General features: G+C 34.6%; 1 protein-coding gene across 1 annotated transcript in view; it reads right to left on the reverse strand.

The window, feature by feature from the left end:
• The window catches only part of LOC113495528 (pikachurin-like), a 160015-nt gene that overhangs the window by 46169 nt on the left and 96458 nt on the right, over positions 1-17388 (reverse strand). Inside the window, exons 3-5 of the mRNA XM_026874285.1 lie at positions 2350-2466; positions 688-1064; positions 155-269 (exon numbers count right to left, since the gene is read on the reverse strand). Of these exons, the coding sequence (XP_026730086.1) occupies positions 155-269; positions 688-1064; positions 2350-2466 (609 nt within the window). The remainder of the gene's footprint in view (positions 1-154; positions 270-687; positions 1065-2349; positions 2467-17388) is intronic.

Genomic DNA, 17388 nt, shown 5'->3' on the forward strand with positions numbered 1-17388 from the left:
ATCGTTTAATTTAATAGCTACTAACCTCAATGTCTTCTGTCGAAGTGTAAATTCTGTTCAAATTTCTAATGCGATACACAGACACAGAGCAAAAAGTACATAAGTATCATATTACAGTCTTTGTCAAGCAGAATGTATGGTATTGCAATCTTACCTGGTTTACAAGTATTAGGATTGCCGGCGCACGGACACCGCTCGTTGCTACAACTCTCACAGTCGCAGGCTTCCACTGCTGCCGTCCATGGAGGTGATGCTGTGGCTCCTGGTACCTGGTGATCAAGAATAGAGGCATCATCAGGTAAAGAAGGAGTAGAAAATAGTAGGCGTTTAAAATGACACTCGGCATTGTTCAGTTTTATGAGCTTTTAGCAAAACAGCAAAGGTGAATTTGTTAAATTAAGCTTAACCTTGCTGTGGCACAAATCATTTTTTTCTACTTTTAACTTGAATAAAAGTATTTTTTATAAATCTTATCATATTATGAAGATTCCATGCTAACAATCTTTCCAATCGAAAAGTTACTAAATACGTAACTACTAAGCAATTTTCTGTACATAATTAATTTTGCCACGAAGTAAGCACAAAGAAAGGTTACTTCGCTAATTCAATATTCTACTAAACTAATGTCAGCCTATCTAGACCAGACCCTACTCAACCGAAATACATATTCAATGAACGTGAACTTACTTTTTGTTCCAGACTTGGCCCAAGCGTCGTCACCTTAGAATCACTCGTTTCAAACAAATTGTCCCGTTCTTCATCAGCTATGATATTCAGATCAGTTTTACTAACTCCATCTTCCATTAAACTCTTCAAACCGTCCACTTGCTTAGATTTCTCACCAGTATACGTATAATTAAGTGTGCTCCTAGTGTTATAAACTATTGGCAGTGTGGTTGTAAGTCTTTGCGTTCTGTTTTCGTCGATATGTTTTAAGCTTACAGTAGGTTTACTAAGTCTATTGGACGGCGCTATTTCTAGTTCTGCTGAGAAGGATACGTCTTTTTGGTAGAGTACGTCTTCAGCTGCGTCGGCGGTGTCTGTTGATCGCGTTGCGTTTAACTCTGTGGGAGAAAGAAAAATTGTAGATACCACATACCTACTTAAAAATAGGAAAAAGAAACTCGGAAATATTTGGACATTTAGTCCGAAAGCGACGACCAAATTGCTAATTAAAAAATTTCGATTTTCTGTTCCATAGTATTTTTAAACAGATTTATAATAAGGAGTGACAAGTTACTAACTGAAAGATGTTCGAGGCAAACAAAGGGTAAATTCAGAAAGTTGAAGCAAAAATGCTATGCTATATTTCATCCATAAAATTTCTAGAAATTGTTTGTATGAACATATAAATCAGCTAGCTTTCTCAAAACATTACTCATTTTCAAATCTATCAAAATAAGCCTAGAACAACGTTCTGCTCAAAGTAATAAACACAGCGCTCGAACTCTTTATACACTCCATAGTTCCAATGGATGCAATAAACGTAGCGATTCCATCAATCCTATACACAGACAATCGAGAAATCGGGCACGATTCAAATCGATTCATATCACAAATGTAGTTGTACGCCTTTATGATATTCTCAGCTACATTTTGTGTCTCCTGAATCGAATTTATTGTGGTTACGTAAACATAGATACCTAAGATTACTGGAATGAAATTGGAGGCGTTTGATATCACACGAAGATTTTCTTGTTTGAAATAGTTGGGTGTAGGTTAAATAAAATACAGTTAGGGCTGTATCTAAAACTAAGCCTTTAATCACAATAAAGTCTTTTATTATTTCGGAGCATCCAGAAAATGTAATTGTAACTTATATTTCCAGTTGTTTTATCTCTTTTTGTATGTACACAACAAATCCTTGGGAACCGGTTTCTTAAATCCAAAAATCATTACAAGAACAAGCATTTGTAAATCACACAAATATTTCAGTACGGGCGTACTGTCAATACAGTGAATTTCCAATTATTGTGTTGGCAAAATACGTACAAACATAAATTATAGTGTCAAATTTAATCTGAACATGCATTCATTAATCGGCAAAGTAAATGGCTGAATTAGGGCCCAGTAAGACTGGCATGGTGACCTTTACCATTCGGCCATCAGTGAACAATACTACGTGGCTTATCTGTAAATATTTCTCTTCCCTTTCTCGAAGCTTTATCTTAACCTTCCCATATGTTTTAAAAATTCTTGTTTATTTTTTTTAACCATTTTTGTACACACACAAATAAAAGTAGGACATATAATGAAAAAGGTAGACAAAAGTACTGCTTGTTTCTTAAAGAAACCTCTTCCAGTAGACCCGCGAAAGGATATATGAATTTTACGAAGTTTTCTTCTTACCTAAGCAGCCATAGCCGTCCACATGCAGCACGTAGCCCGGCCCGCAGCCGCACTCATACGTCCCGTCGTGCAACTCCCGGCACAGCTGTTCGCACGGGCTGCCTTCGCCGCACCGCCCTGCAATTATAACTGCGATTGTATCTTCCATAACTAACTTATGTTTAAAAGTATAAAGGTAGCCTAGAATGCATTACAATTTCCTACTTATAATATTAACGTAAAAGTTTGTAAGTATAGATGATTGTTACTCTGTCACGCAAAAAACACTGCACGGATTTGGATATTTTTTTTTTTACATAAATGGTTTATAACCTAAATTAACACATATGTAGGTTACTTTTAATTCAGATTTGACGTTTATGTGAGATCTTTTTCGATTCCTAGCTGGCGGAGACACTGGCAAAAACTAGTTTCTCATTTTTGTTTTAGACCCTAACACAAAGAGAGAAAACTTCTCATCATGAGGATATATAATAAGAAATATGAACGGGATAAAGGAATGTTATAGTTCTATATGCTTTAGTTACTAAAAAGCTTGGCAAAAGTTTTGCATGTTATTGTATTTTTGTTATTTTTGTTGTCACTCCGGATTAACAGAACTCCGGATTCAAAAATCTGAACTAAAATTTACCATCTTTTAGCAGTAGAGGAACAAAAATCTTCCATTCATTATACAATTATTTATTCCATTAGCTTATTATTATAAAGTTAATTAGAAATCTTGTCACGTTCCCTCAAATTTTGGATTAAACGAAGATTAGATAAAACGCGATCGTTACAAGCAGGAAATACTTTCAAGTTTAATATTATCTTTCCATGAAGTCTTTCTTCGAAGGATGAAGCAATCACGAAAACGTAATTACCGTTTCACCGTAATTTGATAATGAACGCTAATTATAACGTAAACATAACCTTAACCTCGAAAAAAGGATTTTAGATCCTTCAATTGTTGGTAAAATATATGTGAAAAGTAGAGACAAAGTGCAAACGGTTATTGGTCGTTATGATAAGAGCAATAGCTGTTCCTTTTCCACGCAACCACTGAACGGATTAAGACAAAACTTACACAGTACACAAATGTTTAGTAGGACAAGCTTTTGTGTGATCCAGGATTGTTTGTTCTGAGTCTGGGTGTGTTTGTTCCTTACTGCAGTCGTTTTTTTTTTTAAATGGGAAACTGTTTATAACCAGGCTTAACTTTTTATTTTATATTCCCGTGGGATTATTTTTGATTTATAGCGGGCGGGCTCGCGGGCAACAGCTAGTATCTCACAAAACTATTTCCCTACCATTTGGGTAAACAAAGGATGATCCAGGGGTTGTCATATAAAAAGCTGAGGAGACCCTAAAAATGGGCCGAACTCGACCCAAATCGCTATTATAAATGATCTAGTGCCAGTTGGGAAAAATGAGACGCCCATTACGAAATAAATGTCAAATGAGTGGGATTATTTTTTGGGATCGCACCTTCTTCGCGCAAGAAAAAGAGCTTTTGATTAGTAATTTGACGTGGGTTTTTTGTTTGAAGTAATTTTCTGGAGAAATTAGAAAGAGCTTGGTTGAGAAATCTATTTTTCGTAACGAGATTGTATATTTATTGCTAAAATAGTTTACTTTTTTATTATATTAAAACACAACTTAAACAAAAACATGTACAGCAGCAGACCGCTGATTATTTCATAAGAAATCTCTGTGTAGGTATACCAGCACACGCTCGTTATGCGATAAAGATAAGATTGTTAATACGTAGATTAGGTACGGTTAATACATATCGAAAATATAGGGATATAATAAAAAAATTGGTTGTAAGAAAAGTAAACTCTTTCTCATTTAAAAACTTAAAAATAAAAAAAATATAATAAATCAATAGCTTTTGGACAAAGTTAGCACGATTCTAAATTGATATTATAAATTGGATGGGTGACCAACTTTGGTTATAAAGCATGTTTTTCTTAGCCTATTTGTACATAAACATGACGGGAGCCCGACACTTACTTTCCGATTTCTCTTTTAAATATAAAAGCGTTTCATAAACACTTCCTCAAATGAAGCGTTCTTTCTTTACTCAGATGTATTGTCTACTAATAACACCACCTGTAGCTAAAGAGTCGATATCGGAATGTTCATGCCTTTAAGGCGAGTCATCAACAGGTTTGAAACGAAATTAACTAGATCGTTCACCAGCTAACTGTACAAGGCATAACCCGATTTAAAGTATTACATCTCTTTAAATAAGGAATAGAAATAGAACTGAAATTGAAGGATATAAAAATAATCTTAATATCGGTCTTTAAATGTGTAGGTATTCAGGGTTATCTAGTCAAATGAGTTGGGGAAGTTAGATTGTCTAATATGTATTATTTTTTTAATCTAGAATCCTGTAACAAAAAGCTGTTAGTAAAGGAAAAGAAAACTCTAAGAAAAAAGATCTAAAAAAGCCCTCGATAGAATAACGTTCAAAAGGGACAAAATAATTCTGCGAGCCGCAGAAAAGATCAGGATTTTTTGTTCGCGACATTACGTGCTTTAAATGCATTCGGAATATCGGAAAATTTTCAGCGGTAAACTTTTCTGCCCAAAAAATATTTGAAAGCGAAAATCAAAAGGTTAGACTACAAAATTAGGCCCCTTTGTCTTGTATAATCGAGTAAAAAGGGGTAGCGAAAATGGTATGTAATTAGTTCACACTTTCTCATTTAAGTCATTATATTAGGGTGGGAGGAAAGCTTTTAGCACGCGCTTAGGAACACCCTCCCAGGGTCCGTGACTCAGTCAATGAATACTTTTCAATGTGGTAGATTGTTTTCTCATTTTCCGTTTTTGAATCGAGATGAAAGAGGGAAAATTTCTGACGATGTGGAAGAATTATGACGTAGAATTCTGGTAAGTAGTTAGGCTATTAGAGTAATTATACTCGGCAAGTATACAAATATATTATTTTTGATTTGTTCCTTCAGATAAGTTAGCAGCAAAGGTATTTTTGTGTATCTTGCCTAGGAAGGCTGCAACCCGCCGAGATTCAATGCGGTGTCTAGTGTCAACTGAGTAATGTGACTATTTTATCTTCTATATTATATCTATGTACATTTGAGATATGACAAAAATGTCGACGCAGAGTTATTTTTAAACAATAATTTTGTCAATACATCCCATTCCAAACTTTTCCATCCCTGACCTAGTTAACTAAAACAAATAACATTAACAATTTATTTACCGATGGCGAACGAGTAACATAACCCTTATTTATTATCTGTCTAACAAAAACGACATTAACGAACATCGTGTGACATCGGTTAACATCGGACGAAGATCGTAAACCATCAGGCCACTTATGTCGCCTAAACTTTTCTTCATTTTATAAAACTCGTTGTATAAAGAATGTTTCCCTGGATAAGGACTTGATGATAAGTTTCATTTCTCTGAGCTCTTACGCTGATGAATCGCTTTTATGTATATTGAACTGATAAGAAAAAAGTCACGTGACCTTAACCGTGACCGTGACTAAAGTAAATGTCATCTGTCGTTAGTCGTATGTCGTATGTCAAAGGTATGGGACATTTGATTACGCTAATGAAATGTTCCATTGTTCAGACCCTAATATGAGGCAATATGCAGTATAAAAAGTCAGTTATTTTTGCGGTGGCTTTGCAGGAACTATGAATGTAATATTCATGGATATATGGATATTTTATCAATGTGGACGTGTAGTTTCAAATCCTTGTAGCTTCATTATCCCTGCCCATCAAGTTTTATTCAAAGCTATTATATTGTTTTAGCGATGGAAGCGTAAGTGTTTCTTTGATGAAGTCGAGAAATATTGTACAAAGTGCAATACATTTAGAAACACCGAGAGTCTGCTATCAGAATTGATATATCATTGCCAACAATGTATCGCCTCGATATCCGATAATTTATAGGAACGAGGTCGACTTGGCTTATGAAACACTGGACTTAATATTAAGCGCGTATAATATAAATAGCACAGTGCTTGCTAAAGTACAAACAAAAAATATTCTTCTTGACCTACTTGAACGATGGAAAGTCTTAACTACTTCGCTGTCCCGCCAACAGACACAATAGTTCAACAATAAAAATGTTCACATATGACTCACGAGACAGGGAAAAGGTTAAAACCTTCATTCTGAAAACTTCGCTCATCTAACAACGACATCTCTTGACAACATTCGGTACTAATGTTACACTATTAACCTAAACACTCGCCTTGTCTAATTGAACTTCAGCAGCAGTCTCTGCCTATATTTGGCAGTATACGACGATAACCCCTACTTCCCTACTAATATTATAAATGCGAAAGTAACTCTGTCTGTCTGTTACGCTTTCACGTCTAAACCACTGAACTGATTTTAATGAAATTTGGTACAGAGATAGAGTTGACTTTGAGAAAGAACATAGGATAGTTTTTATCCCGGATTTTTGAAGAGTTCTCTTGGAAACGCGATATAACCGACCTCGACGCGGGCGAAGACCTAGTGAAGTATAAGTACTCTATGTTTGGCAGTTTGTATAATATGTTAGGCTGATTGATTCTATGAAAATAAGTGGATAAATGAATACGAGTGTTCGTTAGAGGTGCTTCACGTAGTCACACGAGTTAATTGATTCATCGAACGTGATAATTTCATTAGTGTAACGCTATTCCATCGTGTGGGTCGCGAGGTAATTCTATTAAACATTAAATTGATGTATAAAATATTGAAGCAAGTTTTTTATAGGATACTGCGCTGAAACTTATTCGTCGAATAAAAGTTATCTGACAATTGAAAATTCCGGCCTTAGACAAATATTATTCTGTAAAATATTAGTGATCAAATTACACCAATATGTCAGTTTCTGTCTGTATTTAATTCTCGTTCTTTTTTCTGCTTGTATATCTCTATTTTTTTATATATTGCCCAAGTCTTTTATTTTACAATTTACTGCCTGCCAACAAAAAATAAAAAATGTATTCCTGTTGAGCCAGAATAAAAAAAAAATATTACTCCAAATGAAACTAAATATTGATTGAATTCCCGAGTTCCTTCTCTGTTAGGAAACCCGTTTTGAACATTATTGAAACAAATATAAATTCTGGGAAATCCATCACACTAACAATCTACAGGAATTTCATCACTCCAAAGCCAAGAATTTGTCACATACATTTATTTAGAAAAGGGAATATCAGCCTTGAGGGCGGCTAGAGTACACCGGCAACAAAACAGCTGAAACACAGTTTAGCAACAGTCGTATAACTGAAACGCAAACGTTGAAGTTGGAGGACATGTCGGAGAAAAAATGCAGTTATTGCCTAGATCATATATCTAGGCAATAACTGCATTTTTTCTCCGTTTTTTTCACTATTCTTGACTGCCGAGTTATTAATTAATCACAAGACGAAGAAATTCCTTTCCTATGCTACACTGGAACGAATAATTAAAAATCAGTAAAAACATCGCAAAAAACACCTTTATTATAACTACTTTGTGTAAAGCCATGTCAGAGATCCAAGGTTTTAACTCTGACATCAGTGTGTAAATTTAACTATTCCATAAGAAAAAAGACTAAAACGAAACCGTTTTGTCTACGACACATCGTAGATCGTGCCTACGTCGTAGCATTTGTAGCCGACAAACACTCTCGTGTTACTCGTAGCTGTAAGTCGGTCGCTTGACTGTCTCCCAACAGTTGTGTTGCGAGTGAGCCCTTCCTTTAATTTGTACCACATGGCATGTTGCCAGTGAGTGATGGTTTTAATATAAGCCTCTTTGATCGTCTGCCGGTTGGCTGCGTTAAACAATATTGATACTTTGATATCGTACGGTTGTGTCGCTTTGTAGTCTGTTCCTGTGTTTTGTGATCTGTGACGACCATTTTGAACTGTCAAAGGCGTTTTAAAAATAGATTCTTGATGACGGATGTATTCCTGGATTTTTTTGCATATATAGTTGTTTGAGTTCTTGGAACAGGACTGTTGACTGTAGATGTCTCAATTTTTGAAAAAAAAAAACTGGCGTACTCCTTTGCAAATGATAGTCAGCATCACTATGTTCTCATTCAACGTTATAGTAGTCGCTCCCATATTGCCTATAGTGTTTAGTGAAAAAGCTCATCATGCAGGTAAGTAAATGGGAAAACATAACCGAAACGTTAAAATAAAATCCTAATCCCCGTTCAACTAAAATAAGAAGTTACATAACTTTGTTGGTACACTTTTATTTCAAACAAGTACGCTATTTAGATGACCCATCTAATCTTCAACAGATGTAAAATCGTATTTCCTTCGTGTTTACAAAGATAAGATCTAGCCCCAGGGACTGGAAAGGATCTTAACATTTATATAAAAACTTTCATATCCATGGGACGATACAACCTTTTTAAACTAAATAAAATCCATACGGAGTTTTGTTTAAGTCAATGGTCAAGATGCGATATGATAGTTAGGTATACTTATTTAATTCATAATGTTCATATTTCATCCTCCTTTCCATGTACTTTCGGTACTATGGTATTATTTAGGTATATCTTATGTTATCCCTTTTTGACAAAAAGTACTTTTTTCTCCATTCTCAAAATTATGCAAACCATTTATTTTGTGATATTTGGCTTCCAGGTAAACCCAAAGACTGCTGTATTCATCCAACTGATTGTTGAGTTATAAGTGGTATAGCTAAAGAGGATTAAATAAAACATTTCTAAGACGTAAAACCATGGAAATAAAACGACATTTCTGAAGTAAAGTTTCATTAAAAGTTTTCAAACAGTCTAGCTAAAAATAGAGCAGATTATTAAGGCCTTTTTAGTCTTAACGGCACGTAAGTTCCGTCAAAGTTTATCTTTATAACTTAAATTAAACTTAAGCAAATAATCTCCAAATCTATTAAGGAAGACTTTTGTTTTATCTTCCATTGAAATACTTGAAATTATTATCACTATCTCAGAATGTTCTACCGTTGGACAAATTTTACCCGACTCATATTTTAACTGAATCTTTTACGAGCTGCATGTGACCGAATGGCCAAATGACGTTAACGTCAATAGAATAATGTGTGTAGATGACAGATCAGAGTGACTGAAACTGAAGAGTTTTGTTAACGATTATAAAAAAATCACTTGGCTAGAGAGTTCAGTTTGTAATTTTTTCTCAGTTTGGTAAACTAGACGGGCAAATGAATGACTTAACCGTTGTGTCTTTTAACTTTTAAGTATCAATCATCCTAAAATATAAAAAGAACTTATTTGAAATACGTGTAGCCTTCCAATACATTATTAACAACACAATTTAAAATGAAGATAATTTACACCTTAATAAGATAACCATGGTTGTAATAAAAATTATACGGGAGTCTTATAAAATGGCCATCAAAATATTGTATTAATAGGGATAAAATATAAAACCTTCGTGCCAAAAACCATTAGGGTTGTAACAATTTTTCTTTGAAGCGAATTTTCACTTTGGAACGGTGTTGGGTTTTACTGACAGCGGGTGGCATCTTGAAGAAAAATAATAATTACATTGTGAAGTTCATATCCCATTTCGGTAGAATTTTAATCAGACTACGGTTTTCTATTTTGAATACATAAATATTGTACAAATATCTTTCTGATTGTAATGAGGCTGAAAGCAGGAGAACGAAACAGATAGATAAGTAAAAACGGACAAATAGCCGTTTCCCAGGCACTTTTAAAACGTTAAGATGATGGCCCTAGATGCGCGGTTCCAAAGTGTCACTCTTATGGAGAAGAACCGGCTAGAAACTCCAAATACTCCACTGTCTGTTCGCCTTCACCAGGACGTCACTCGTGAACCGTAATAGCTAAATAGTGAAAAATTACACAGACGTATTTCTAGAGCCATAACTAGAGCCAGCCTAATTTGCTCTAGTAGCTAGCCTAATAATTGAGCAAATTGAGGTCAGTAACGATCCTTACGGTGAAAAGTTGGCTAAAAGTCCATTTTTTTTCGTTTTTCTTTGGCTTATTTGTACGGAACGCCTGTATCGCGAGTCGGAAACGCGATTGCCCGTTTTCCTCTTTGATGAAATACTAACAAGCATACACGAAAAACTATCGAAAGATACACTTATAATTTGTAACATTTTGTTAAGACTCCGAATTGAAATGACCTTTTCTTGAAGTATGAAAAGGGTATTCAAGTAAACCCTCTCTTCATTTCCCATCGCTGATTTTATCTCGTTACCAAGCCATTAGCATCGATGTTGCCGCGACCGGCGAGAAGCGTTCGAACTAATACGGTTATACCGTTAACTGCTTCCTGGTTACCACTTAAAAGGAAAATTGCAGGTATTTCAATTATGAGATGAGGTGCTATGAATTTATTATGACTTAAATATCGTACGTGTATATGCCCCCTAACCTCTTCCTAAATAACTGGACCGATTTTGATGGATTTGTTTAATATTCTAATTATTCGTTTTATGATATAATGCAGGACAGCATCTGTCGGTTCCAGTACTTAATATTATAAATGAGGAAGTAACTTATATTACTCAATGTTGCAATTGACCTGTTGCCTTCAGTTTGTTTTTTAGAGAATCGCAAGGCGTAAGAACGTCATCATGAAGAGATGTTATTCCCTTTAATATAACCTTTACTGGCACATTTCATTTCTTTACTGACACATTTCATTTCTTTATTTATTTATTTATATTTATATAATTTATAGTCAACTAGCTGTTTCCCGCGACTCGTCGAAGATATAAGATAAGATTTATATCTTAAATAAATTCTCGATATATCTCTCGAATAAAATCTCGAAAAAACAGGGTGTTTTTTTCCACATTTTCCATTGTATCTTCGCTTTTATTAGTCGCAGCGTGACGATTTATAGCCTAAAACCTTCCTCGATGAATGGTCTATTCAACACAAAAAGATTTTATTCAATTTGAACCAGTAGTTCCTGAGATTAGCGCGTTCAAACAAACAAACAAACTCTTCAGCTTTATATATTAGTGTAGATATGATAGAAGGATAGATAGAGCATAAGAAAGGAAGAGGAAGACTTTACAAGGAAATACATGGATTATTAAAATAATACTTAAAAAATTACTATTACTACCAACTTTCACCTTTATAATTCTAGTCATGGATAATAAATAGTTGTTGAAGTGACTGCTTTTGTACATCATTTGGCGCCGAGTAGTTTCTATTACAAAGCAAACTAAGCGTGATATATGTAGCAAGTATTGCTAACTTAACTGGTATATGCAAATTAATTGTCGCGTTTAGAGGTCTCTGTAGTATTAAATTACGTTGCTAACTATTACCAGATGTTTATTCATAGTGGTAAACGTAATTTAGATTTGGAACGTATTGAGCAGTTGCGACTTGATGTAAGTGCTCGTTATTTGTAACATATGTATGCGTGGATAGTTATGAAGATGTTTTTCATGTTGAATTACTAATAGGGCCATTCAAAATCATTCTTAGGGTTCTGTATGCCGGTATAAACTGAACTTAATCACAAATGCTCGTCCGTTTGATACCAGACTGTATCTTACATGTACCATGATAGATAGACTGTTGAAATTTTCACGAATGATATATTTCTGTAACGCCATTTTTTTTCGATGTCACGCGGGTATAGCATGTAAATTAAATTTTGCTAAAAACGGTGAAGGAAAACATCGTGAGGGTATTAGGAAGTATACTTTTTCAAGGGTATGTATCACGTCACATGCGTCAGGCGCGGGGTGGTTTGAAATCAGACACCATGATGTAAAGCCACCATACGAAAAGAACATACAACGCCTTTTAAGATCTTCTAACTTCACTTTCACTTTTTTGTTATTTCTCCAAAAATGTATAGTAAAATATCAGATGATCAAAAGGGTTATTATGGTGTGAATTAATTGTAAAATAATTGATTTCAACTATTTTTTTATTCCGTTTTATTTCATCTTAATTTTAATTCTAGCTGTCTGTTTTGAATTTATTGCTGTAGTATATTAAAGTATACAACTCAAAAATGTCTAAATCGTAACTTGATTGTAATAAGTATTCGTACCCCTTCCGTGATTTTTTAGTCGTCTTACAAAAGCAGCCCAGTTCATGTATCCAATGACTAATATCAGCATTTAATGTACCATGTTTAACAAGTAAATTTTCTTGCTTCTTCAATCACCTTTAACCAAAATCTTGGACGTCAAATTTAAATGAAAGTCTTAGCCTCGCTTCGACTGACGCTCCAACCCATTTGCTTATTTAGGCTCTTTCAAGAGTATTATATCGCTGGCAATTAGTCCCTGTCGACGAGTAATGTTTACGGTTCGCCGTCGTAAAAATGTACGGTTTGTTTTGTTTTATTTAATTTGGGGGCATCGGGAGTAACCGGGACCAGATTTGCGGTTTCAGTGGAAAGGGTTCTTATTCATAATGAGAGTCCAGTGTTGAGTGGGTTTGGTGTGTTTTTAAAGGGTGTTTTCAATGAGGTTTTCTACTTGAGTTCTTGTATGTGGTGGTGATTGTTTTGAAAGATTTGGAAATTTTCTTTCAGAAGTGTTATTTGTAGTTAAACTAGATGACGTACCGATTAATTTACGGTCGTATTGTATCGATGTGATATATAAATGATTTGGATGGCGCAAATTTAAACAAAAATCTCAAAGTATAAACAACAAATATACTACTGACTACCTGTAACGACAATAGGGATGACGACTGGGTATAAAAAGAAAAAATCTCATAAGTCCCTCAGTTAGATAATTGAAAAGTATTAGACACGTATTTTTTCCTTTTTCAGAAAAACTAGAATTGACAAAGACGAAAACTGTTTTAAAGTTTAGCTTGTGACGTAACGATATGGTAAAATTTATACACAATCGTGACGTCACGCGTAAGTTTCATTCACTGTAATTTGGTCAATTTATGTTTGCAGGACAAATTAAAAAATACGTATCCATTATTATACAAAAACTACAAGACGGACACTGCAAAAAATAATAATATCGTCATCCCTATTTAATGATCCTTCCGAAACACGGAGGAACTCGTTGTGACAAAGATGGACCCATCTACGGACCAATCGCGTCAATCGTAGCTTAACCTGTGATCGATTAATTTATGTGGTTATAGCTTATTCACGAGCTCCTAATCATAATTATTGCCCGCGACTTCGTCCCCGTGTGTAGAAGATATAAGTTGGTAAGTAAGGATTTATACCTGCCCTATTTTTTTCACATTTCCCATTGTATCTTCGCTCCTATTAGTCGCAGCGTGATGGTTTATAGCCTAAAGCCTTCCTCGATGAATGGTCTATTCAACACAAAAAGAATTTTTCGATTTGGATCAGTAGTTTCTGAGATTAGCGCGTTCAAACAAACAAACAAACTCTTCAGCTTTATATATTAGTATATAGATAAAACTTAAGTTACTTTCCCAACCATTCCTATTTTTACCAACACTACATCCAAATACCATTCCGTATAATGTCAAAGTTCGTTAACATTGTCTTTTGGGTAGTATTTTAGGGGAAACTTCAACAGTTTGGAAGTTTTTACGAAGGGGACAGTCGGGGCAAGTTTAATTACGTTAACTTGTGGTGTTATAACTGTGACTGTTGTTGCTTACTGTTTCATATTACCTTCGGGTTATTTAAATATAAACTTACCTTCTTGACTGCTTCAAAGACTTTTCGAGAAAAGAAATTATGTTGGAGTTTTGAATTTGGACCGACGTTTTTAGAGTGTGGTACCAAAAGGGTAAAAACTGAACTTTATGTTTCACCGCTGTCTATCCATATGTCAGAGGATGTATTTCTATTGCCGTTATAAAAACGAAAAATAGAGGCAAAGTCCGGTGGGTTCAGTAAAAAAATTAACGGGTGACCAATTTTCTTTCTTTTATTTGTACGGAACCGTGTTTTCCTTTTATTTTTTCCATGTTGACACTTAAAAGATTGCTTTCCTTGTTATTTTAGAAGCTTATTTTCTACATTTGTTGAGCATCTCAACAAGACATCTATTTCAATCATTCATTATCCGTACTGATTTACTTTCGAATTTAATAACTAAATAATTCATGTTAACACGAAAAAACATTTTGCAACCGGACCGAAAACACATTATATTATCTCTCAGATAAACCCACTGTATTTGCCTTGTTTGCCCAAATTAGAAGTAAAGAGAAAAATATATACATTGATAGCAGGGCCCCTTATAGCGTGAATTATTCAGTCTACACGCACACATAAATCAGTGTTGGTGTAATCAACGCGGACTGTTGTTCAGACAGACCTTACTGCTTGATTTCAACGTAAAATAACCTTTATTTACTTTGGAAGGTTCTGGAATTCTTGAGTTATTAGGTAAGGGATTTTTGTAGCTTTTGTTGTTGTGTTATGTCGAGTTGTCTTTTTGGTAATGTTTTTAGAAGCTCGAATTTAATATCAGACTGCAAAAGAAAATAGTTTCGTTCGACTTATACGAGTATACGTATTTTAACGTGACACTTTCTTCGATTATTTATCTTAGATATATTTTTTATAAGAATTGGTAGTTTCCCCTTAATATTAGCTCGTGATTTAGAAGTCCGGCTGGATCCGAAACAATTTAGTCGATCCAAATACGTATCTGCGCGAGTAAACCGCTTTTAAATAATACTTCTTGGTTTTCGTATTTCTAGGAATTATATCAGCCAAATTAAAACCTCAAACGGTAAACAAGTAAATCTTAAATAGAAACAAATATCATATCTTCATGAGCAAGATTCACCAGCCGCTAAATGAAATATACTTATTTGTTCTGCATACTCCACTTAAGGCTTCTAACATCTAAAGCTGAACTAATTAATGAAGGCACGTATATTCGCTTACCAAGTTTAATTGCATTAGCACTCAACGGCTTATCATCATCCGTAGTTCGTTTTTATCTTTTCTCTTTCATGAAAGATATTCCTGACTCGTTTTTCATTCATTTAAAACCGTGTAGATCTATTTTTGCTTTAAATTTGAAAAAGGTTTTAAGGGGATTATAAGAATGTTAGGATTTGAAAAAAAAATTAAAGGTTTTCATTGAGATTATCTGCAGAGTAAATAGTAATGAAAACCATTAATGTATTTCTCAAAAACCGATCAAGCGCGAGTCGGAGTTGTAACACTCATTGTTTCCGTTCTTATAGACATTAGAAAAAAAATAGTCTGAAATTAAAACCTTGACGGCTAGCGAATTTTAATAGCTATCACGTTTCATGAGATACTGCCCGGCTACAGACAGACAGCCATGTTAAACAAAGTACTTTTAACCTAAACTTTGTACTTATTCCTGGTTCAACATATTATAACATGTATGTAATAGTAAAAATGAAGATTTTCCCAACAAGTGGCATCGCTACACTCATTAACGTACAGAAAACGATTCAATAACTAACATGACAGGTCGACATCACGTGACTAAACGAAATGTCATTTCCAAACATAAGAGGGCTGAACTAAAAAGCCAGTATAAAACCCGATCAATCACAATGAAAGTATTTTAAACAGAGCACTTGTGAAATAACGAGTCATTTGATGAAGGAAGATATAAAACGTTAGTAGCCAATAAAGTGGATCGTGTGGGCGGTAAACATTTATGACAAGTTGATGGCGACCATTTGAGTCCCATAGCTCGAATGGTCGATATCCTCTGGTCATTTACGAGCCATTCTTGCAACCAATAGCTTTTATCTTTGGCTTGATTGAAGATGATCTTACTTGAGTGAATTGTGGCCGATAGTTCGACGCAAAAAACGTCATAGTGGACCTTTATAAGTCTGGTTTGGGTATTTGGTGGTTTTTCAGTTGCTTGTTGTTCTTAGTAAGTTTGGGCTGAATTGGCTTAGGGTTTGAACTTATTATAACATTTTTGGAGTGTTTGCTTGTCTAAAGTTGACTCAACTTTGTTGTCAACTAAACTCTGATGCTAATATGTAAAATAAATACATTCAAATACCATAGAAATATCGGCCTTTTTTGCAGTGTTGATGATGGAGTTCATAAAAATAATGAAGAAAGCAAACATGTTCGCACTAAGACGAAAATGAAAGTACAAAAAATGTCGAGGAACGTTGTTAGAAAAAGTCTGTTCAAACTAGATAAGTAGGTATAAACTACTTTTCCTATTCCCGTGCTACAAGCGTCGAGGGGCAACCGAAGATGTAGTCCCAAAGTTAAACAGTTTACAATAAACTTTCACTGCGAACCAAACAATAGGTCTCCACATTTACTTCACCCATAAATTAGGGATCCATTGTATAGATATCGTCCAAATGTTTCGTTAGTCGTCAAAAATACGAAAATTTGTGATAAAACATTCCAGAACGTTCTGAATCCGGTGTTTACGAACAATAGGCGAAATGTATGGAAACTGCGCGACCTCATTTCGCTACATTCCATTGTGGATAACAATAAGGCTATTATCTTCCCAAATTGGATGAATAATTAAATCTTTACCATGATACGTTTATATGATTTGAAAATTCGAAAACTGTTTACGGGATGATGTTGTTTACAAAGAGATATATAAGATAAAATGTGTTTATAATTAAATTTCTAAACCTTTATTACGAGAATGCCTAAAGAAGATTCATCTGTTACAAAATTTATGACTATAGGTGACTCTAGGAATCTAGGTGCGATCTAACAAATTCTCTCCTCCTCTTCTTCTATTCCTTTTTAGAAAAACCGGCAAGAATTGCTATATGTTAGTTCCATACTTACATTTGGGGTCGAATCTAACAACATTTGGAATCGATCGATAAGAAACACTGTCACAAAGTAATTGCTTGTAACGATTCAAATTCCTTATACAGCGATAAACGAAATTTAATTTAGTAGAACGTTCAGCTCAAACACAACTATAAAACTGGCTTGATTGGGCCGAGCTACAGCCCTGTGGCTGATTAAAAATGTTCAATGTTTGCCCTTAAACTTCGAGCGCTCGGGGGGACGAATATAATTAAATGTGGATTATTCACCGTCTAGCTCCGGAACAAGGATTAGCTAATAGCCGAGGCGACAGTTGAAATCATAAAAAACACATTTACATTGCA

This window comes from Trichoplusia ni, chromosome 7, assembly GCF_003590095.1.
Source record: "Trichoplusia ni isolate ovarian cell line Hi5 chromosome 7, tn1, whole genome shotgun sequence".
NCBI lineage: Eukaryota > Metazoa > Arthropoda > Insecta > Lepidoptera > Noctuidae > Trichoplusia > Trichoplusia ni.